Source organism: Chaetodon trifascialis, chromosome 11 (genome assembly GCF_039877785.1).
Source record: "Chaetodon trifascialis isolate fChaTrf1 chromosome 11, fChaTrf1.hap1, whole genome shotgun sequence".
Taxonomy (NCBI): domain Eukaryota; kingdom Metazoa; phylum Chordata; class Actinopteri; order Chaetodontiformes; family Chaetodontidae; genus Chaetodon; species Chaetodon trifascialis.
Genome location: NC_092066.1, coordinates 19,899,177 through 19,921,717, shown reverse-complemented (window position 1 = coordinate 19,921,717; position 22,541 = coordinate 19,899,177). Strand labels below are relative to the sequence as shown.

At 43.4% G+C, this 22,541-nt stretch overlaps 1 protein-coding gene and 1 non-coding gene across 2 annotated transcripts; one reads left to right on the top strand and one right to left on the bottom strand.

Annotated features, from left to right (window-relative positions):
- Positions 1-1,468: 1,468 nt before the first annotated feature.
- Positions 1,469-18,024, top strand: LOC139338842 (uncharacterized). The gene is given in 26 exon segments (XM_070974118.1): positions 1,469-1,843; positions 1,915-2,018; positions 2,100-2,254; positions 2,377-2,545; positions 2,759-2,879; positions 3,328-3,422; positions 3,505-3,719; positions 3,813-3,921; positions 4,011-4,217; positions 4,664-4,738; positions 7,459-7,864; positions 7,942-8,051; positions 8,132-8,279; positions 9,223-9,229; positions 10,099-10,267; positions 10,356-10,476; positions 10,912-11,006; positions 11,170-11,384; positions 11,721-11,825; positions 12,242-12,452; positions 13,132-13,135; positions 14,369-14,515; positions 14,601-14,699; positions 15,134-15,323; positions 15,455-17,493; positions 17,566-18,024. Coding segments are annotated over 26 exon segments (6,150 nt in total).
- Positions 8,749-8,820, bottom strand: trnae-uuc (transfer RNA glutamic acid (anticodon UUC)). Its single transcript has one exon. It is a non-coding gene; the product is annotated as a tRNA-Glu (tRNA).
- Positions 18,025-22,541: the final 4,517 nt, after the last annotated feature.

The window sequence follows — 22,541 nt, the reverse complement described above, 5'->3', positions numbered from 1 at the left end:
ATGACTTCTTCAAAATTCCATGCATTTCCATTGTATTGAGAGGCAGCAGGAATCTTAAGACTGATCTCTCTAAACCAAAGCAAATGAAGCTGAACCTGCCTGGAGACCATGAGAGGTCAATCTTTCATCTGTTGGGGGAAGTAACCTTTTAAACTTTTCCAGAAGCCAGTAATTAGTTTTTTGTCACCAGGCAAGTTGTACTGTAGTCTGTTTGCTTTTTAAACACTCACCAATGAATCACTGTCATCACTCCCAGTGTAGCTGTATGGTTGTTTTGTACCGTGTGCAAAGGGCTATGAAATAGCTCCTCGTTCAGGTACTGATGTAAAAGGTGTATGTAAAGATGTTGTAAATGTATGTATGATGGCAACTCCGTGCACTGTCACACAAACATGATGAGGTTTGTATGTAATGATGTCGATGCATTGACTGTTTCAGTGTACATGTCAGATAAGAGGAACGTTTCACTTGTAAATATTGATTAAGGCAAGCAGATCGAGAGTCGTCATGTTCAGTAGACAGTCGAATTTTGTTCTGTAGTGTTTCCCACTGTTGGCCTTTGTCAGAGCATCACTAATCATGCACACATTATTCGTTCGATTGGCACCTTATTGATCTGTTAACATGCGTATTTTTTGGAATCCCTTGTAATCACACACTCTGTGCTTCAATGTCATGACATGCGTTTTTTTCTCACTGACGCCTGTCTAATGTTAATGGATACAGTGTCATTTAAGAAGATGGAGGACACAGGTAGCACTGCTCTCTCACGGTGTGTGTGTGTGTGTGTGTGTGTGTGTGTGTGTGTGTGTGTGTGTGTGTGTGTGTGTGTGTGTGTGTGTGTGTGTGTGTGTGTGTGTGTGTGTGTGTGTGTGTGTGTGTGTGTGTGTGTGTGAGAGAGAGAGATGGTGATCATCAAAGACTTTGAGCCCCACATCATATTGATTTTCTAAATTTCTTTCCCTTTTATTGTTTACTCATGAGAAAGCCATTCATTCTGCCTCCTTATGGGGTCACTGAATGATTAGTATTAATTGAATCGTTTGATTGGCAAGTACAGTTTTCTTTTTAAACTTTTTTTTTTTTTTTTTTTTTTTTTTTTTACAAATCATGGCATATATTTTTGAAATATCATTAATTATAACATGTACATCGTCAAATGTATAATTTGAAGTGGAATATTTGTGACAACGTACAAAGAGATTCTTTGATATATAGACTATTGGAAAAACATACGGATGATTTTTAGTAGCTGAATAAAGTCACATGATGGAATTCAATGAGTGAACAAAATGTCTTGCTTTAACATGTCAACCATTAGAACAATGGTTACATTTGGGCATGAAACATGCTCACGACACAGTTATTTACTGACTAAAGTCAAATGGTTAAACATTTATTTTGACATGTCAAGTGACTTTGTAAGACAGCCTATCTGAGCTTGTCTCACGTCATTTGCTGTGTGAAAATGGTGGATTTTGGAGAGATTCTGAGAACAATCGGAGACTTTGGTCTCTTCCAGAAACTTCTCGTATTTGGCTTATCCTTCCCAAATTTCTTACTGCCCATTATCATCTGTAGTTTTATTTTTATCGAGTCAGATCCAGAGCGACACTGTAACACAGACTGGATCCTCAGAGCTGATCCTAACTTGACCACAGATGAGCAGCTGAACCTGACGGTGCCCCGGGAGGAGGATGGGACCTTCAGCAGGTGTCGGATGTTTGTCCCTGTGGACTGGGACATCAGTGCCATCAGGGAGTACGGACTCAATGAGACCACAGGGTGCCAGAATGGATGGGTGTACTTCAGCACGCTGTATGAAGCCACCATAGTCACTGATGTAAGCCACCTGTGCATGTCTTTGGTGTCACCTGTGCTGACTGCTCTCTAATCCTGACTGTTGTCTTTCAGTTTGATCTCGTCTGTGACAAATCAAACATGGTCGAACTTGTGCAAACAGTCTTCCTGACTGGTTCACTTGCCGGTTCACTCATCTTTGGACCTATGGCTGAATCGTAAGTGACTTGAAAAAGATATATTAGGTCATGTGCTTCTGACCCTTCATTTGATGGTCCCCCATTCTCTAAACTCTTCAGGTATGGCCGCAGGAGACCCACCCAGCTACCAGTTGTCCTTTTGCTAGTATTCATCATAGTTGCTGGCGTTGCTCCAAATTTCTATATTTACGTGGTGTCACAGATCATAGTTGGAGTTGCATTTGGAGGATACAGAATCAACTCCATTGTCTTAGGTATGAATTCTATCTATCTAACCCATATTTCTTCAATTGTTTGATGGTCAATATCACAAGCTTGGAAATGTCCTGTGTGTTCTCGCTTTGCAGTGATTTTGCTGTTCAAATTCTGCTTGCAGCTACCGAGTGGTTAGGGGTCACCAAAAGGTCCTTTGCCTCCTGTTGCAGCCAAATGTTTTCAGCTCTTGGACAATGTGCCCTGGCTGGTCTAGTCTATGCTATCCGTGACTGGAGAATAGCACAGTATGCCTTAGGAGGAGCGCAGGCCTTTATATTCTTGTACATATGGTATGTGTTGTATATGCTCTCTTCTTTCATTCACGGTGCTGTATTTGGACATAAACACACTTCCTGGTGCTAGCCCACCTGGCTACATCTAGTTTAACCGTGTGCATCTTGGTTTCACAGTGTTACATCACACCATGAGATAATACAAAACCAGACTCTGACAAATTAACAACAGTTTGTGAGCGACATTTGGATCGTGATTAATCTTGTCAGGTGGATTCCTGAATCTGTGAGGTGGTTGCTTGGACAGGGAAGAACAAAAGAAGCCCATAAATTCATACACCGAGTGGCAGCAATCAATAAAAAAAAGATCCCAGAGAATCTGCTGGAGGAGGTAAGTCAGTTTTAATCACATGAGATCAAATGAGACGTTAATGATCCCCTGAAAAACAAGACAGTCTATGGTGGTCGGGAACGTCCAGCTTCTGCTGCATAAAGTGGCAGTAAGGATGCATACTTGGCCTTAACTGACCTTAACATTAGTTAAGGAAACATTATTGATTAATATCATTGATAGTGGTAAATAACATCCAGTTTAATATCATTTGAAATAAGCACATTTGGAACATGATGGTTGGTGTCAGTGAGGGGGTCCTAGAGTTCATCTGACCAGGCTCTGGGCTCATATCAGCTCATAGTAATCGCCTGTTCTGTGGATCTTAACCCTTCAGATTAAATGTATTTTCTGCCTAATTCATAGAAAAGTGACTTTCAACAGCAAAATTGTCACCAGTGACCATATTTTTTGTCCTCTGTATTATAATAATACGTTTACCCTCCAGATAACTGGAGCACAAGAAGTCCAAAGTGGAGGAATCAAAGTCATTTTTACCTCAACAGTCCTGATGAAACATTTCTTCATCATATCTTTTGCCTGGTAAGTGAAGCACATTTGGAATGTGATTTTTAATCTGAGTGAATGACATCTTTGTCTCATGTCTGTTTTTTGTGGTTTGAAGGTTTTCCTTAAATTTAGGATTCTTCTGCCTTGTTCTGAATGTGGGTAATTACGGCCTGAACATCTTCCTGGTTCAGTTCCTGTTTGGGGTCTCTGAGATACCAGCTCATCTCCTCTGTATCTGGCTCCTGGAGGTGGTCGGCAGAAAAAAATCCCTGATATCAACCCTCCTGACAGGTGGTGTTTTTTGCCTCTTAACCCTGGCTTTTCCTCGAGGTGAATTTGCTGTCCTTCACATTCAACACATGATGATAAATCCACATGACCTTCAGTCTTTCAATACTTTGAAAATTGCCATTTTAATTCCAGACAGCGCTGTTGTTATCACAGCCCTCGTAACCACTGGAAAGTTCTTTTTGAACTGGGCTGGGTCAGTATGTATGGTCTACATCCAGGAGCTGTTTCCCACCCCTGTCAGGTACACACAATAAAAGTATATAGAATATAAAATGACAGATATTCTGCATATATACTGTGTGTATTTGAAACTGAACTCCACTCTGTCAGGCAAACGGCTGTTGGCCTGGGCTCCATCGCCTTTAGAGTAGGAAGCTTGCTGGCACCGCTACTTAATATGTCGGCCATATACCACTGGTCCATACCCGTTATAGTCTTCAGCAGCTTTGTGGTGGTCAGTGGAGCTCTTGTCTTGCTCCTTCCTGAGACCAGCAGAAAAGAGCTTCCCGATTCAGCCAATGAGGCCAAGGGCAACAGGTAAGCTGCAGGATTTACTGAGGAATATATATATATATATATATATATGTGTGTGTGTGTGTGTGTGTGTGTGTGTGTGTGTGTGTATATTTATATATATATATATATGTGTGTGTGTGTGTGTGTGTGTGTGTGTGTGTGTGTGTTCAGAGTCCAACCACTATATATTCCTGATGCGCTTATCACAGCAGTCATTACTTATCCTTGTGGTACTTCTTGATTTAATAGCAATTAACATTTTGTATTTTTATTTATTTAAACATTTTGGGGTTCAGAATAATGTCCAGTTATAATCTTCCAGTTTTGTTAAAATTACCCATAAAAGAACGAATAGTGATTAAGATAATTATAAAGATGATTTTCTTTTATTATTATTATTTTTTTTTTTTTTTCCTGAAGTCAAGGTCAGAATTAGGTTATCTAAACGTTGTGTCTTTTCATTACAGTAAAATGACCACCACAAAGACAGGAAGTGACTTCAACGTGGCTGAACACAACCGCAGCAAAGCCACCAAACTCTAGTCAGAAAACGCTTTTACAACCCAGATTCCACAGAAGTGGTAAATTCAAACAGATTCATTTGCAAAGAACTGCGTTTACTGACAACAGTTTTCCGAAGTGTTCCTGAGCTCATGTAGTGATCTTTTATACCAGGGCTTTGCAAAGTCCTGACCTCAGCTCACATCTGGACCGACCAGCAAATCAACAAGGACCCAGCCCATATCGTCAACATGCATCTGACATTACTTGCTAGTGGAAGAGGCTCAGTCCATCCTGAGAGTGATCGTCCATTAGCTTGCCAACTCCTGGCAATGAGACAAGAAGTCCATAATTCATAGTTCACCTGTTCTAGAGAATCGGATGGAGAAGCACTGAGCCTCTCTATGAGACACAAGAGGCATCCCTTGGGTTTGTTTTCTGTTCTATTTTAACCTGTTTCATTGAGTCTCAAACTGAGTGTTTCTAACTACCTCCTTGGCAAAGTACTGAAGACATTTTCTAGTTCAGCATCTTGTTATCATTTTTCATGTTTTTAGGAGTCTGTTGATACAGGCTCATAAACATTATACTATATTACATTACATTATGAAGAGGGTACGACACATTATGAAGTGTAATGTTTTCTATTTTGAAATAGATTTTCTGTGGATCCAGCGATCCTGTCAGTTGAATGTGGATGAGTTCCTTATGGTTGACATCATTGTCATGACAATGCTAACTGCTGGGGAGCATGTATATGTGTGCATGTGCGTTCACACATTAACATTACACCAGGGAATCTGCTATCAGCTCCTAAATCACAGAAACACAATGTGTTTCCTTTTCTCTTGGACAGAAGTTCTACAACCAGTGTGAATGTAGTTCTGAGTCAGAAATAAATATGGACTAACTGTCTGAGCCTTGTCTGACTAGTTTCATTGGTGACTAAATCCAAGGATTCATTTTCTTTCTCCATTCTTACTTTGAAACAAATAATTCAATAAATAAACAAAAACATCTCATTGTTTTGATGTCACTATTCCAGGCAGATGTGGCTTGTCCATTATTATTGTCACTTTGAAGAAAATCAGACCAAAGGGTTCAGTTATCTAATTCTATCTAATTGAGTTACAGCTTAATGGTTAACCATCCATCCATCCATTATCTAAACCGCCTATCCCTTTCGGGGTTGCGGGAGGCTGGAGCCTATCCCAGCTACAATGGGTGAGAGGCGGGGTACACCCTGAACCGGTTGCCAGCCGATTGCAGAATGGTAAACCAAAAAAAAATCTCTGATGCACCTCTGATGCATCAGAGAATGTTGCAGTTGGTTGAGATCAGTTCTGATCTGCTTCTTGAGACAAACTGTGATGTGAAAAGCAAATGTGAGCTAAGTAATCTTGTCAACTGCATTTGACAAGGCTGCACATATTTTATGTGTCCAAACTTGCACACATGTGCAGTTGTTAGTGTCTAAGAATATGAGTTGTGACATCCTTCTGTCCTTTAACAACTTCTTATCAGTCTGAAAACAAGCCAGTATTGCTTTATGACTGGCTAACTAACTCCACAGTGAGTGAGTGAGTGAGTTTCACAGTGAGCAGACGCTGCATGGACAATAAGAATACAATACTGCAACTGCAAGCATAGGGTGTGAGGGCAAATCAAATGCACATCGAGTCAACTCATGTACATTACACATATTACAATCATGATTTAATTGTTGATCCTGTGAGCAATTCTGATAATGATTCATGAAATGAACAGAAAGCTGCAGAGGTCATAAGGTGTAGTTATTTTGGTTTCTTTTGAGTAGTAATTATCAAGTGAACTCAACGTAACCCAAACCGTCTTCTCCTAATCATTATATTAAAATATGCCAACACAGTCTGTATCAGTCAGGAAGGCCTGCTGTTGGCCTACTGTGACACAAGACGTAACACACGAATGTAGCCTGAGAAACTGAGATGAGTGTGTTCAATAGTTTATTCAATTTGAGGTTAAACTGAGATTTTCACTCAGTTGGTTCCCTCAGTGGAGGTTAGCATATGATTATACATGTGAGTATGTATGTGATTTATATTCTTTTTATAATTATTATTGTTTTCAAACTCAGTGTTCTATGTAAACTGTTGTATGATGAAGGCCACAAGCCGAAATATGTGTCAGCCTTTTACGCTGTCAAAGACAAGGCAGAATTTATGGGCACACCAAAACAAATTGGACTCAGAACCTTAAAAAATGTCAGAAAACAAGTGGCATTTTCCTTTTAAGTTTCCTTGTAAGTCCTCTGCAGACCTTCAATAAAGTTATGGTACACTCCTTATTATATAACAGGTTTGCCTTTTATGTAAGTGCACCGGAGGAAAAGGTTTGATGAGTCAGCATGTTGTGAAAGTTAGTGACAGATCAATAGCAATATGAGAGATAAGCAAAGTTATTGTACACCGTCTGTGTCTGAAGTTGTGCTGTTGTCAAAAATGTTTGTCTTAAGAACATTAGAAAAATTAGTTGGTGACAGCTCAATTTCATAGAAAAAGGCTGAGGTAAATATAACTCGGTTTCAGGTCAAAGGATGAGGGTGTTATGAAGATGTCACACAGACAAAGAGAAGGGTAAAAGAGTGACACCTGCTTAAATTATCACAAGACTTGCTCTTTCTACAAAATGAGACGTCCATTCAAATGCTGTCTCATATTGGAGATATACAGTCCAGGGTTTAAACATTAATGGACATTGTTTAAAGGTCATCCTCTGGCAGCATCTCAAAGCTAAAACTCAGCTCCCTGAACATGGCTGACTTTGGAGAGATCCTCCGGAATGTCGGAGAGTTTGGATTATTTCAGAAGATCACCCTTTTTGCTCTTTGCTTCCCAAGTGTTATTTTGCCTTTTCACTTTGCCAGCGTCCTTTTTACCGAGTCAGATCCAGAGCGACACTGTAACACAGACTGGATCCTTCAGGCTCACTCTAACCTGACAGCAGATGAGCAGCTGAACCTGACGGTGCCCCGGGAGGAGGATGGGACCTTCAGCAGGTGTCGGATGTTTGTCCCTGTGGACTGGGACATCAGTGCCATCAGGGAGTATGGGCTCAATGAGACCATAGGGTGCCAGAATGGATGGGTGTACTACAACATGCTATATAAAGCTACCATAGTCACTGATGTAAGTGATAGGTCTGTTTAGTGGCCATATTAAATTATATTTATGCTAGTCTCCTAAACCATTTAATTTTTCTACAGTTTGATCTGGTTTGTGAGCACGCTACTTTGTTGCAAGTGGCACAGGCAGTGTTAATGTCTGGCATTCTTGTTGGTTGTCTCTTATTTGGACCTTTTGCTGAATCATAAGTGCTTGAAAGTTTGCAGAATATGTGTTCTCAGTGCTGCCTCACATCACATTTGCTAACCAGACGAGTTTCATCTGTTCCAGATTTGGTCGTAAGCTAGCAGCTCAGATTCCGGCTGTTGTGATGCTCATATTTGCTGTAACAACTGGACTGTGCCCCAACTTCTATTTATATTTGGCATCCCAGTTCATGGTGGGAAATGGCTATGGAGGTTATCGACTGAATGGTGTCGTATTAGATACAGTATAAGATTAAGACTTCACTTTATTAATCACTGCACACACATGATACAGGGAGGAGACTGCACACACGCCATGCTTCGTGAAATTACTTTCTCCGCATTTAACCCATCCTGGTAAGTCTTCCCCCACAGCAGACCAGGAGCGGTGGGCTGCCAGCCAACAGCAGCGCCCGGGGACCAGTTCCTCTTTGTCCTCTTTGGGGGACCAGTTCCTCTTTGTCACCATTGGTCAGGTGGTGATTTTCTTTTTAGTGGGGGTATTTTTATGGAGGATACCCCAGGTGAGCACGGAGAGAACATGCAAACTCCACACAGAAAGGCCCTTTTTTCCTCGAGCAGCAGGCACTGAAGGCATGGTGGAGGACACGCCACCAGCGCCCACAGCGGGATTCGAACTGGGACCTTCTAGCTGTGAGGCGACAGTGTTACCACTTGTTCCACTGTGCCACCTAACCTATGTTCCCATACCGGGAGTTGAACCCGGGCCGCCTGGGTGAAAACCAGGAATCCTAACTGCTAGACCACATGGGAGAGACCATATGGTATACTCTATCATTGTACTTTGGAACAGGTTTATTTTACTACTATTATTGTCATTATTTTAGTTCAGTTATTTTAAGCCATGTATTTACCTCTAGTTGATACTGCAAACTCAAGTTGTTGGTCATCCAAATATGACCACAGCCACAGATAATTTAGTGAGAACGTTTTATACATTGCAACAGATTTGGTAAGGAGGCTCAAAACTGACAAAATATAATAAATGGTGGACAATAGGTTGTTTGCACTCACGTGATGTTAAATTCACACGGAGGGCCGGAAGTACAGACTGCAATGGACGAGATGAAGAAAAGTTCTTACTGAGCTGGTTTAGATGAAAGTTCTAAACAGAAAAAACAAACAGCATTACTACTCGATAAAAGCTCCTCCTAGTTTCTTGGTTTGGTTAACCGGAGCAACTGTAAACAAAGCAAAACATTGTAATTTTTTGTCATTTATGTCATTTGAGTGCATGTTATAGCACTTCCAATGCAGAAAATCACTTCTGGTCCTCCATCTGCAGTCTGTGCCACAACAAAAGAGGGACGTGATTATTATTATTATTATCCATCCATCCATCCATTTTCTATGCCGCTTAAACCTTTCAGGGTCACGGGCGGGCCGGAGCCTATCTCGGCTGTCAGCGGGCGGGAGGCGGGGTACACCCTGGACCGGTCGCCAGCCGATTGTAGGGCACATACACACAACCATTGACACTCACACTCACACCTAAGGACAATTGTAGAGTCACCAATCAACCTAATGAGCATGTTTTTGGTCTGTGGGAGGAAGCCGGAGTACCCGGAGAGAACCCACGCATGCACGGGAAGAATATGCAAACTTCACACAGAAAGGCCCGACCCGGGAATCGAACCGGCGACCTTCTTGCTGTGAGGCACGCGCACTACCTGCTGCGCCACCACGTTAGTTGATAAAATAAGCTAAGGCTTAATTTATTTTAGTCTTCTATTTGTATTTCACAAACTTGTTTTATTTATTTTTCAGCTCCTTTATTTTTGTTTGTCTTTAATTTTATTTTTAAGACACTGAGCAACAGTCTTTTCAGCTATCTACCTAGCTGAAACTAACTTGCATTATGAAACTACACCAGACAGCTCGGGTAATGCTAATCATCTATAAACTGTTTCTACACCTGCCAATATTGATATTCAGGGGTCTGGTGTAATTACTTTCTGTAGCATTTCTGACTTATGATTGGAAATATTGTTTGAAAAACAAGGTTAACTGTCACTGATTACCTGTTTCTAGCTACTGAATGGATCGGGGTGTCGAAAAGATCATGGGGAGCATGTATCACTCAGCTATGTGGTGCAGTTGGACAGTGCCTCCTTGCTGGTATGATCTACTTCATCAGAGACTGGAGATTGGCTCAACTAATCACAGCAGCTCCCCATGCAGTGATTGCTATTTACATATGGTGTGCATTACTCCTTTTTATCACCATCTAAAGCTTTAAAGGTATATTACAGGCTATTGATACATGCTTCTGTCTTTGTTTCTCATAGGTTTATTCCAGAGTCAGCCAGGTGGTTGTTGGGCAGAGGATGGACAGCAGAGGCTAAACAACTGATTGCCAAAGTGGCAGCCATCAATAAACACACAGTTCCAGAGTCTCTTCTGGAAAAGGTACTTATCTCTTATAAAAAAGCTTCACCGTATCAAGACTTAAATGGGATATGACATATATTGATAATAGCAAACACACGGTGTATTGTATTTGATGTATTTTATTTATTCATGGTAAAAAAAAAAAAAAAAACCCTCTTACATAAGAAAATGTCTGAAATATAATGAACGCGTGTGCAGCGTAATGGATTCCAATACAATAGCCCTGCTAGAACTCAGCTACTTACAGTGGACTGTTTTAGACAGATGGCTTACAAACACTACAATCAATTCTAAAGTGCAGTAAGTTATTTAGGACAAAATTTACTGTACACAAAGAGTTGACAATATAACAGAGTTCATCACCTCTCTGACACAGTGCGAACAAAATTTGAATAATTTTCCAAGGCTAGCAAATGATAGCATGATATTGTGTCCACCCCCTGTGCATTACAGATTGTTGAGAAACAAACTGAGAAAAAGGGAGGCATAATAATTCTTGTCCAATCATCTGTGCTTAGGAAGTATTTCTTAACCATAATATTGGCATGGTAAGTTACATTTCATGATACACAAATTCTTCTGAGTCTATAAATGATACATTGAGATGCTGAAGTGATAATGCATTTTGAGATTTATATTTAGAATAATATAATTAAGAATGTTATTTTTTCTTTCCATGACTAATACTTGCTTTCTTTTTGAAATCCTCAGGTTCTCATTGAATGTTACCTACTACTGCCTTTTATTCAATGTGGGAAACTTTGGCTTGGACATTTTCCTGACCCAGCTCATGTTTGGTCTGACTGAATTACCAGCTCATATACTTTGCATCTGGATGTTAGAAGCACTGGGGAGAAAAGTCTCACTGATGTCAACACTTCTGATTGGGGGATTCTTGTGCATGTTAATTCTAGCTGTTCCTCAAGGTAAAGCATTTTGTTAAAGAGTATCTTTGTCCATAGTTAACTTTGTTGTTGTGAGCATACTACCATGCTGACAATAGTATTACATTGAACTGTACCTAAGTACATACCTTTAGGCATTTTAAGGATTTTTTTAGTTGTGCTTGTTGTTGCAGATCTCTAGTGATGGCACTTTGGTCATTCAGCCATTCCAGCACTTTTGTCCTAAGTGAAATATCTCAAGAAGTATTGGACAGATTGCCTCAGTCTAAGAACAGAGTGCTCTCATGGCCGTAGACTGCATGTCTTGTTCTACAGTAGTTTGTTTCATTCATCATACTCTGTGTTATTCTGTTCAAGGTAATGCTGTTGCTGTGACTGTGCTCGTAACCTCAGGACGTTTTTTCATAAACTGGGCAGGATCTGTATGCAATGTGTACGTTCAGGAACTGTTCCCAACATCAGTGACAGGCAACCAAATGCACTATTAGCTCATATAAAATTACAAATGTATCTGGATTTAAACATTGTGGGAAACATTTGGGATAATGTAAGTACACAGCTCAACAGAATAAGTAGCATAGGTCTAATTGTTTTTAGACATTTTAATGCAGAAATGTTACATATTACGTATATATTTAAATATTAGAGAGTGTACTAAATGTTAGAGAGTAGAGTATTAGTGACAAATATGATCAATATGTGGGTCAGCTCAGAAACTGTCGGAGCCACATATGGACACGACAGCCCTCCAGTACCTTCAGTGTTTACTGATGCCTTAGTTCAAGTGTCAGTTGTTACAGTCAAACTGGTCTTTGGAAAAATAGTCTTTCAGTTACTACATGAACAAGCTGTGCACATCTGAGCTTTACATATCTGCTTCAGACAAACTGCCTCTGGTTTGGGTTCCATTGCAAGCAGAGCTGGTGGCCTGCTGCCTCCATTGCTCAACATGTTGGCCGTGTATCACTGGTCCATACCCACTTTAGTTTTCAGCAGTCTTTCTTTGGTCAGTGGAGCTCTCGGCTTCCTGCTTCCTGAGACCAGGAGAAATGAGCTTCCTGATTCAACAGATGAGGCTGAAAGCAACAGGTAAGCAAGCTGCAAGCTAATAGCATTTTTGATAACACCTTCACCAAGGTCATGACTGTCTACAGTCGATCCCATCTGTTGGTGTTAGTGAAGTGTGCAGTATAACAACTCCCCAAGATTTATCACTGCATGTGTGAATTAGATAAGTCTGCCTGTAAATCTGTGTGTTGTGTTTGCTTCAGCGGTTAAGCAGGAAAAGCCTGCTGACCCATGAGTGAAAGCCTGCATTCTGATAGCAAACTTTATTTGAATTAATGCAGTAATTATTTTAAAGATACATAATTTATTGTTATTGTTATTGTAATTTTTATTTTTGAAATGTTGACCAATATTAGCTACTTGTAATCAATCTGAAAAGTACAACACATCATCAAATATGAACACATGAACCAGGAACATCCTCCATTTTGAGAATGAAGAAAGGACAACCAAACAGCTTTCATTTTGTTCCTGTAGTTTTGTTGAGAAAAACATTAGAGCAAAACTTATTATATAAACGGTAACATATAATACACTGGGGCACTGTCCAGTTGAACTAACCTTTCCATGTGTTACATTTTTCCATAGAAATAAGACCACCTTGAAGAACCAAAGCAAAGCAAACAAGCCTACACACAGCAAATCTACCAAACTGTAGTCTGAATACTTCCATGACTTTCCTGTTGTTGTTGATACTCAGTACGGTAATGTTGATTGGTCAGCTGGTTTGTCTGTCCAAGGCCCCACTTACATGGAATTTGCTGTAGAGTGTCATTGTTTTCAGAATAACTTCATAAATTATTAGTGCTTTAATGTTTTCTGTTTTGGACAGTCAATTATTTTTCTTGTAGTGCCATCATCAAGCAAAATGTCATCTTTACACACAAGATATCCCAAAATGTTGGGAGCTGATACTTTTGGAAGTTATTGCATTCTCCATTCATGCTCACAAGGTGACAGACCTTTTTAATTTCACTGACACCATGGTTTTAACTTTATTCTGTATATCCCCTTTAGCTTCTACAAACTGGGCACTAGTCTACCTGGGGTCCGTACAAAACAAGAACAATAAAAAGACAACAATCAGAGTCACATCGTGTCAACACAAAAGCACAATACATACCAAATACAAACATCAGAAAGCAAATGGCCGGACTTTACACATGAAGTTGCAAACAATATTAACCTACAGTGGAAACAAGAACAAAATTTTAGGTGAGACTCATTAATTCCTTCTCCTGTTAGGACCTGGCAGTGTGTCTCTCCCTTTTGTTTCCTTTTCTCCTGTTTCCCCCAGTGTGTTTTGTCTGTCTGTCTCCCCCTGTCTGTCCAGGACCGTGCAGTAAGGCTGCGCCTGCCAGTCAAGCTCCACCTGCCTGCCTCCTCTCACACCTGCAGATCATCAGCTCATCACCACCTAATCAGCAGCTGCATATAACCCAGGCTTTTCCCTCCAGTACTCATCAGATTGTCTGCTTACCTCCGTGGTATTCTGTCCTTCCTCTGCCAGTCGACTGATCCTCTGTGTCTGCCCGGTCCATTCTGACTCGTGTTTTTGTCTTCCCTCTTCCCGGAGCCTTTGCCCTGTGGATAAGCCCTCAGCCCAGCCCAGCCTCGGTTGTGAGAGGAGTTGGAGCTTCTAGCGGAGTGTTTTTATGCTCTCACCTTTAGTTTTTCCCGTTTTTGTGGACACCCTTAGTTGATCTGTGCAGAGTGTTTGTTTGCTCTCGCCCTTAGTTTTTCCCACTCTGGAGGACACCTTTAGTTGGACTTTGCAGAGTGTTTTTGTGCTCTCGCTTTTCATTTACCCATTCTTGTGGACACTTTTGGTTAATGAATCTTCTGTTGAATTTTACCTGCCTTAGTTCTGTGTTCTCTCTCAGCCATCCCTGTGAGTTCACCTTCATCTCTTCTCAGCGTGTGTACACACATAACAGTACGATCTGACCATGCAGAACTCGGATGGCCAAGAGTTGGACCAACCTGCCATGCAGAGAGCTCTAGTTCACCATGGGAATCTCCTGGGACAGCATGGTCAAGCACTAACTACCCTCCTGGAGCAGAATAGGGCACTCAGCGAGCAGGTGAGATCACTTACCGACAGCCTGGCTCACCTTCTTCCCCCTATTGACTCTGTTAATCCCTCAGCCTCTCTCTCTGCTGGTCCAGCGACGCCGCCAGCTGCGGCCACCACCGCCGCCTCGCAGGACCCTCCTCTCAGCCCCGACTCACATGCGACGGACCCGGAGCCCTTCACGGGGGAGCTCTGTAAGACACGAGGTTTCATCCTCCAGTTTGAAATGATGTTTGCACAGAGACCTCACACCTTCAGTTCTGACATTAGTCGCATCAGATATATGTTCACTAGGTTACGAGGGCGGGCACTAGACTGGGCTGAGGCATTTCATACAAGTAATCCGATAGATCAACTCACCTATGAGGAGTTTTTAATCCATTTTCGCTCCGTTTTTGATCCCCCCGAACACAAAGAGGAGGGCGCGGAGACTCCTCTCTCTCCGCCAAGGCAACAGAAGTGTGGCGGATTTCTCGGTAGATTTCTGGATAGCCGCCAAGGATGCCCGGTGGGAAGAGAGGGTGCTGTGGGGGGTGTTTCTCAAGGCGTTGAACAGTTCTCTGAGGGCTGAAGTCGCCAGGTGTCTCTTACCCACTAATCTGCGGTCTCTAGTCTCCTTCATCAGCAGGCTCGATCAACAGATTCGGGCCGGCCACCGGGACAGGAGTCCTCGTCCTCTCCACCAGACGCCGCGCTTGTTCCCTGTCACCACGGATGCGTCACCCCGTCTCCTCCAGAACCCATGCAGCTGGGAAGAACGCGCCTGACTGAGGAGGAGAGGTGGTGCCGGATACGAGCTGGAGAGTGTCTCTACTGCGGTCAGCCGGTACACACCCGCGCCTCATGTCCGGTTCAGCCAAAAGACCACACTCACCAGTAAAGCCGGAGCTACTGGTGAGTCGTATTTCTTCCCCAAGGCTCCGGGGTAGATTGGCCCTCTCTGTAACAGTCCGTCACGATGATGAATCGAGGAGTCTGAACACTCTGGTGGATTCCGGGGCGGAGGACAACTTCATCGATTCAGAGCTGGCAGCGAGCCTCCACCTACCGGTAGAACCGCTCTCCCCTGCACTCACCGCAAGAGCCTTAAACGGCACTTTCCTGGCGGAAATCACCCTGCAAACCACACCCGTGACTTTAGTTGCCTCCGGTAACCACTCCGAGCTCATCAGTTTCTGTATCCTGCCTTCTTCTGACCCCTGGTTGAGTAAGCACAATCCCCAAATAAATTGGTCCAGCGGGAAGATCCTGGGATGGAGTGAGTTTTGTCTGTCTTCGTGTCTGCGCTCTGCTCTCCCACCTGTTTCCTCACAGCCTCCAGTGCTGGTCAAGCACCCGGATCTCTCCCGCGTCCCTGCTGTCTACCACGACCTGGCTATGGTGTTCGACAAGGATCGAGCGGTCTCTCTACCCTCCCGGAACCAGGAGGAACATCAAGTACACGTCAGGTCAGTGCTCCAACGTCTCCTAGAAAACAGGTTATTCGTTAAGGCAAAAAAGTGTGAGTTCCACGTCACTTCACTGTCTTTCCTGGGATTCGTTGTGGAGAGAGGACAACTCCGGACCGACCCCGACAAGACCAAAGCAGTGGGTGAGTGGCCCCCTCCCACCGATCGCAAACAACTGCAGCGATTCCTGGGGTTTGCCAACTTTTACCGGCGTTTTATTAAGGACTACAGTAAGGTGGTAGCTCCTCTAACCAAGCTGACTTCTCCTTCTCTGCAGTTCTGCTGGTACCCTGAGGCCCAGTCCACCTTCCAGCGTCTTAAGGATCTTTTCGCTTCCGCCCCGGTCCTCGTCCATCCGGACCCGTCCAAGCCGTTCATGGTGGAGGTGGACACTTCCGATATGGGGGTGGGGGCTGTCCTCTCTCAGAGATCCGCTCCTGATCAAAAACTCCATCCTTGCGCCTTCTTCTCCAAGAAACTCTCCCCTGCGGAGAGGAATTATGACATCGGGGACCGGGAGCTCCTAGCAATCAAGCAGGCGCTCGAGGAGTGGAGACACTGGCTGGAGGATTCTGAGGTCCCCTTCACCGTCTGGACCGACCACAAGAATCTGGCCTATATTCAAGCGGCCAAAAGGCTGAATTCCCGCCAGGCCCGGTGGTCATTATTTTTTAGCCGTTTCAATTTCACCCTGTCTTACAGACCTGGTTCCCGGAACGTAAAGCCCGACATGCTCTCAGGTCAGTTCGCCGGTCCCGGGTCCAGCTCTCCGCCTGCTACCATCCTCCCAGCCTCGCGAGTGGTGGGCTCCCTGACCTGGGAGATTGAATCCGTGGTATGGGAGGTCTTAAAGGACCATCCCGATCCTGGCGGGGGACCACCCGAGCGGATGTTCGTCCCCGCGACAGTTCGCCCCCGGGTTCTGGACTGGGGCCACACATCCCACTTTTCCTGCCATCCAGGTACTGTTCGCACGACGACACCACTCAAGCGAAGTTTCTGGTGGCCTGGGCTGGAGAAGGATGTCCGTGAGTATGTGTCAGCCTGCGCTGTCTGCGCGCAAAATAAAAGCTCCCACCAGGCCCCGGCGGGTCTCCTCAGACCACTCCCCGTTCCTGGATGCCCCTGGTCACACATCGCTCTGGATTTCGTCACTGGTCTTCCCCCCTCAGCTGGTAACACCGCCATTCTCACGTGTGCTGACCGGTTCTCCAAGTCTGCTCACTTTATTGCCCTGCCCAAGCTCCCCTCTGCCAAAGAAATGGCGGAGCTATTAACCCTCCATGTCTTCCGCCTGCACGGCATTCCGGTTGACATTGTCTCTGACAGGGGGCCCCAATTCATCTCCGGAGTGTGGAAGGAGTTCTGCAGGGCATTGGGAGCATCTGTCAGCCTCTCCTCCGGTTTTCACCCTCAGACGAACGGCCAGTCGGAACGCACTAACCAGGATCTTGAGTCGGCTCTCCGGTGCGTAACCTCCCATGATCCCACCGCCTGGTCCTGTCATCTCCCCTGGGTGGAATACGCCCACAATTTGCTGGTCAGTTCTGCCACCAGACTATCCCCCTTCGAGGCCTCTCTAGGCTAACAGCCTCCCCTCTTCCCATCCCAGGAAGACGAAGTCGCGGTTCCCTCTGTCCAGCATCACCTGCGCCACTGCAGACGCATCTGGCGGCTTACCAGAGCGGCTCTCGCTCGCACTGCAAAGACGAACAAGCGCATCGTGGATTGCCACAGGAGGATTTCTCTGTCATACGCTGCAGGTCAGAGAGTTTGGCTTTCTTCCAAAAATATCCCCCTGAAATCCATGTGTAAGAAGATGTTACCCAGATTCCTCAGCCCGTTCGAGATTGGCAGCGTCATCAACCCGTCCGCCGTTAAGTTGCTCCTTCCTCCCTCCCTGTGGGTGCATCCTGTGTTTTACATCTCTCAAATTAAGCCGGTCTCCTCCAGTCCTCTGTGCCCTCCAGCCCGAGCCCCTCCACCCCCCCTGGACATTGACGGCGGTCCTGCCTTCTCTGTCCGCCGCATCGTGGATGTCAGGAGACGGGCAGGGGACTACAATACATAGTGGATTGGAAGGGTTACGGGCCGGAGGAACGTACCTGGGTGCCTCGTTCCTTCATACTCGACCCCACCCTCATCGCTGACTTCCATCGTTCTCACCTTGATAGGCCATCTGGGCTGCCAAGAGGCATCCGTTGAGGGGGGGGTACTGTTAGGACCTGGCAGTGTGTCTCTCCCTTTTGTTTCCTTTTCCCCTGTTTCCCCCAGTCTGTCTGTCTGTCTGTCTGTCTGTCTGTCTGTCTGTCTGTCTGTCTGTCCAGGACCATGCAGTATGGCTGCGCCTGCCAGTCAAGCTCCACCTGCCTGCCTCCTCTCACACCTGCAGATCATCAGCTCATCACCACCTAATCAGCAGCTGCATATAACCCAGGCTTTTCCCTCCAGTACTCATCAGATTGTCTGCTTACCTCCGTGGTATTCTGTCCTTCCTCTGCCAGTCGACTGATCCTCTGTGTCTGTCCGGTCCATTCTGACTCGTGTTTTTGTCTTCCCTCTTCCAGGAGCCTTTGCCCTGTGGATAAGCCCTCAGCCCAGCCCAGCCTTGGCTGTGAGAGGAGTTGGAGCTTCTAGCGGAGTGTTTTTATGCTCTCGCCTTTAGTTTTTCCCATTTTTGTGGACACCCCTAGTTGATCTGTGCAGAGTGTTTGTTTGCTCTCACCCTTAGTTTTTCCCATTCTGGAGGACACCTTTAGTTGGACTTTGCAAAGTGTTTTTGTGCTCTTGCTTTTCATTTACCCATTCTTGTGGACACTTTTGGTTAATAAACCTTCTGTTGAATTTTACCTGCCTTAGTTCTGTGTTCTATCTCAGCCATCCCTGTGAGTTCCCCTTCATCTGGTCTCAGCGTGTCTACACACATAACATCTCCTGTGACTTTTTAAATAAGGATCTGTTTTTAATCTGCTTGATTGGCTGGGAGCATATTCCAGACAGAACCTCCACATGGAACAGTTCTCATTATGCAGTTTGTTCTGGTACTACCAGATGACCTGTGCTCTAGCTAATCTAGTAGCCCTCTTCTGTGCAGTTTGAAGTTTTGTTTTGTTTTGTTTTTTAGATATTTTTTAGCAACACTTGACCAGATGATTGGGCAACATCAATTATAATAGAACACAAAAAATGCAAAATCTTTCTTTGCAAATATCTGTGGCCTGTCCCATCTTGGAGATTATGTAATCAGTCTTTTCAGACAGTTAATTATTTAACGTTCAACTGACTCTACTTCTTGTGCACAAATTTTCTATTTTCAATCAGTCAATTACTCAGTTTTCACAGTATTTGCCTTGAAGTAGCATTGGAAATAAATTCCTAACTGTTTTCTTTTTTCCGAGATCTGGTTTCCTGATCCATATCTGATGATTTCTAAAGTTCCCAATAAAACCTGTTCACAGTGGTGTCGGTGGATTTTTCTGAATGACAGACACATTGTGGAAATATATATATGACTTTGGGAAATCACAGCTTCTCAAATGTAATTTTTTGAATCTCTCATTGTATTTGGGCAATGACACACATCTCAGTTGTGGAAATGTGGAACATCTGCACATGAAATAAAAACTGTCTGCAAAGAGGTAAATGTTAGCTTTTTTTGTGCTGGAAAATTTTGTTGTGACAGGCTGCAAGATTGTCGATGATCCTCAAAGTAACAAAAGTGTGATGTTTAAATTGGTGAGTGCACAGAGGATGGGTTGGTTACTGTTGTCATCAGCTTAAAAACGGTAGGATTTATGATGTTGTTCCCTCTCTTCCAGGCATCCGGTGTAGAAGAGTCCGAAATTCCTGATGATGTTAAACTCATTGGATTTGCGCAGCTCAGTATCAGTGATGTCAAGTAGAGCCAGCAACAGAGGACAGAAACTAATGGTATTGCACAGCTGCATTTGTAGTCAATTCCAAGAAACCACTACTGCCAAAGAGAGGGGGAGGCGGATGAGGAGCAGCAGCAGGCTCTGACTGCACTGCTGAGATCATTCAGATATTCACAAATCAAAGATAACTGCTCCCCTCTCTCCCATAACTGCAGTCACAACAAAGACAGGATTATTTCACAGATTGAGACCTGCCTAATATTCTTCTACTATGCAATATGCATTTTCTTTTCACCATACAGTATGTGACCACTGGTTGCTGATAGTATTTCTCTTGGGTTGATTTGAACTGTTTCTGTGCTTGTACCTCTCCAGGAGTCCACGAGGTCGACCAGACAGACAGACAGACAGACAGACAAACAGCTTTAGGAAGCTGCAGTGAGAATTTGTTAGTACTTTCATGCACCAACAGACAGACATGGGTAATTATTGCTGTCTTCTCTGTGCCCTTGTAAGAGGTAATTGCGCCCGTTAAACATTATTGATTGAAGAGCTGGGTAGAATCCTGAATGCTGGCAGTGAGTATGGAGCGTGTGGCTGCCGATGAGCTTCTGCAGAGAGGTACGCACCCTCAAAAACTACAATTATTCTGCCTAATTGAAATAAAGTTTAAAGGGACAAATCATCTAAAATGCAAAAAATTCCACTGTCAGTGATGAATCGCTGTCATCACTCCCAGTGTAGCTGTATGGTTGTTTTGTACCGCGTGCAAAGGGCTATGAAATAGCTCCTCGTTCAGGTACTGGCAAGGCAAGGCAAGGCAAGGCAAGGCAAGGCAAGGCAAGGCAAGGCAAGGCAAGGCAAGGCAAGGCAAGGCAAGTTTATTTGTATAGCACAATTCATACACCAGGCAATTCAAAGTGCTTTACAGAAGCATAAAAATACATTAAATTCAAAGAAAGAAAGAAATTAGAAGAGAATAGAAAAGTAAAATAAAATACATTTAAAGGAAAAGAAGCCAGTAAAAGACAATAATTTAGCATTTAGAGTGATTAAAATCATTGAGTAGATATATTTACTTTAAGTAAAAGCTTTAGCCAATAATAATGTTTTCAACTCTGATTTAAATGAGCTGACAGTTGGTGCAGACCTAAGGTGTGCAGGGAGAATGTTCCACAGGTGAGGAGCATAATAACTGAAAGTTGCTTCACTTTGGTTTTGATTCTGGGAACACACAATAGACCTGTCCCTGATGCCCTGAGAGGTGTGGATACATCATGTGGGGTTAATAAATCTAGAATATATTTTGGTCCTAGACGATTTAATGCTTTGTAGACCAACAGTAAGATTTTAAAGTCTATTCTTTGACTCACAGGAAGCCAATGTAGTGATCTGAGGACTGGTGTGATATGGTCCATTTTTCTGGTGTTTGTAAGGACTCATGCAGCAGCATTTTGAATCAGCTGTGTGTTGCCAAATTGTTTTGAAATGCATGAACAAGTTTTTCCATGTCTTCTTTGGACAGACATCCCTTAATTCTGGTTATATTTTTCAGGTGGTAGTAGGCTGATTTGGTAATGAGCTTTAAGTGGTTGTTAAAATTCAGGTCAGAATCAATAATTACACCAAGATTTCTGGCTTTATCTGTTGTTGTCAGTGACATGGAGTTAAGATGAGCACTGATCTTTGACCTTTCATTTTTGGGGCCAAAACAATCACTTCTGTCTTATCTGCATTAAGATGAAGAAATATTCTGGCACATCCACTCATTGATTTGATGAATACACTCACTCAGTGAACGCAAAGGACTGTAGTCATGTGATACACAGAAATATAAAGTTGTGTATCATCTGCGTAAGTATGATAAGAAATATTATGATGCTCCATAATCTGAGCTCGGGGCAACATGTAGATATTGAAAAGAAGTGATCCGAGAATGGACCCTTGTGGCACCCCGCACATCATCTTTTTTCATTCAGACACATGCTCACCAATTGACACAAAGTAGTCTCTATCTTGTAAATAGGATTTGAACCAGTGTAGTACAGTGCCAGTAAGTGCCACCCACTTTTCTAGTCTGTCAAGAAGTATGTCATGATCAACCGTATCAAAGGCAGCACTGAGATCTAATAATACTAAGACTGAGGTTTTGGAAGCATCATTATTCAGATGTATGTCATTTAAAACTTTGATAAGTACAGTCTCAGTGCTGTGGTGTGGATGAAATCCAGACTGAAATGCATTAAAAAGATTGTTCTGCATCATGAAAGCATGCGTTTGTTGAAAAACAACTCTTTCAATAATTTTTCCTGGAAAGGGAAGATTTGATATTGGCCTGTAGTTACTTATTACTGAAGCATCCAGATTAGTTTTTTTAGGAGAGGTTTTATTACTGCAGTTTTCAAGGCCTGGGGAAACTGACCGGACTGAAGAGAATTATTTATTATCTGCAACACATCTGGAGCTATGCAATGAAAACCATTTTTAAAAAAGTTTGTTGGCAGAGTATCAAGGCAGCATGTTGTGGATTTTAATCGTGATACAGTCAGCCTTGTATGATCTAGAAGGTTAAAGTGTGCTAGATTAATTGGAGAACAAGAAGGCACAGATGGACTGGACTGTGCTAGATTAACTGGAGAACAAGAAGGCACAGATGGACTTATCATTTTGCCTGAGATGAAGCTGCACACTGTTTGTCTTATCCTTGAAATTT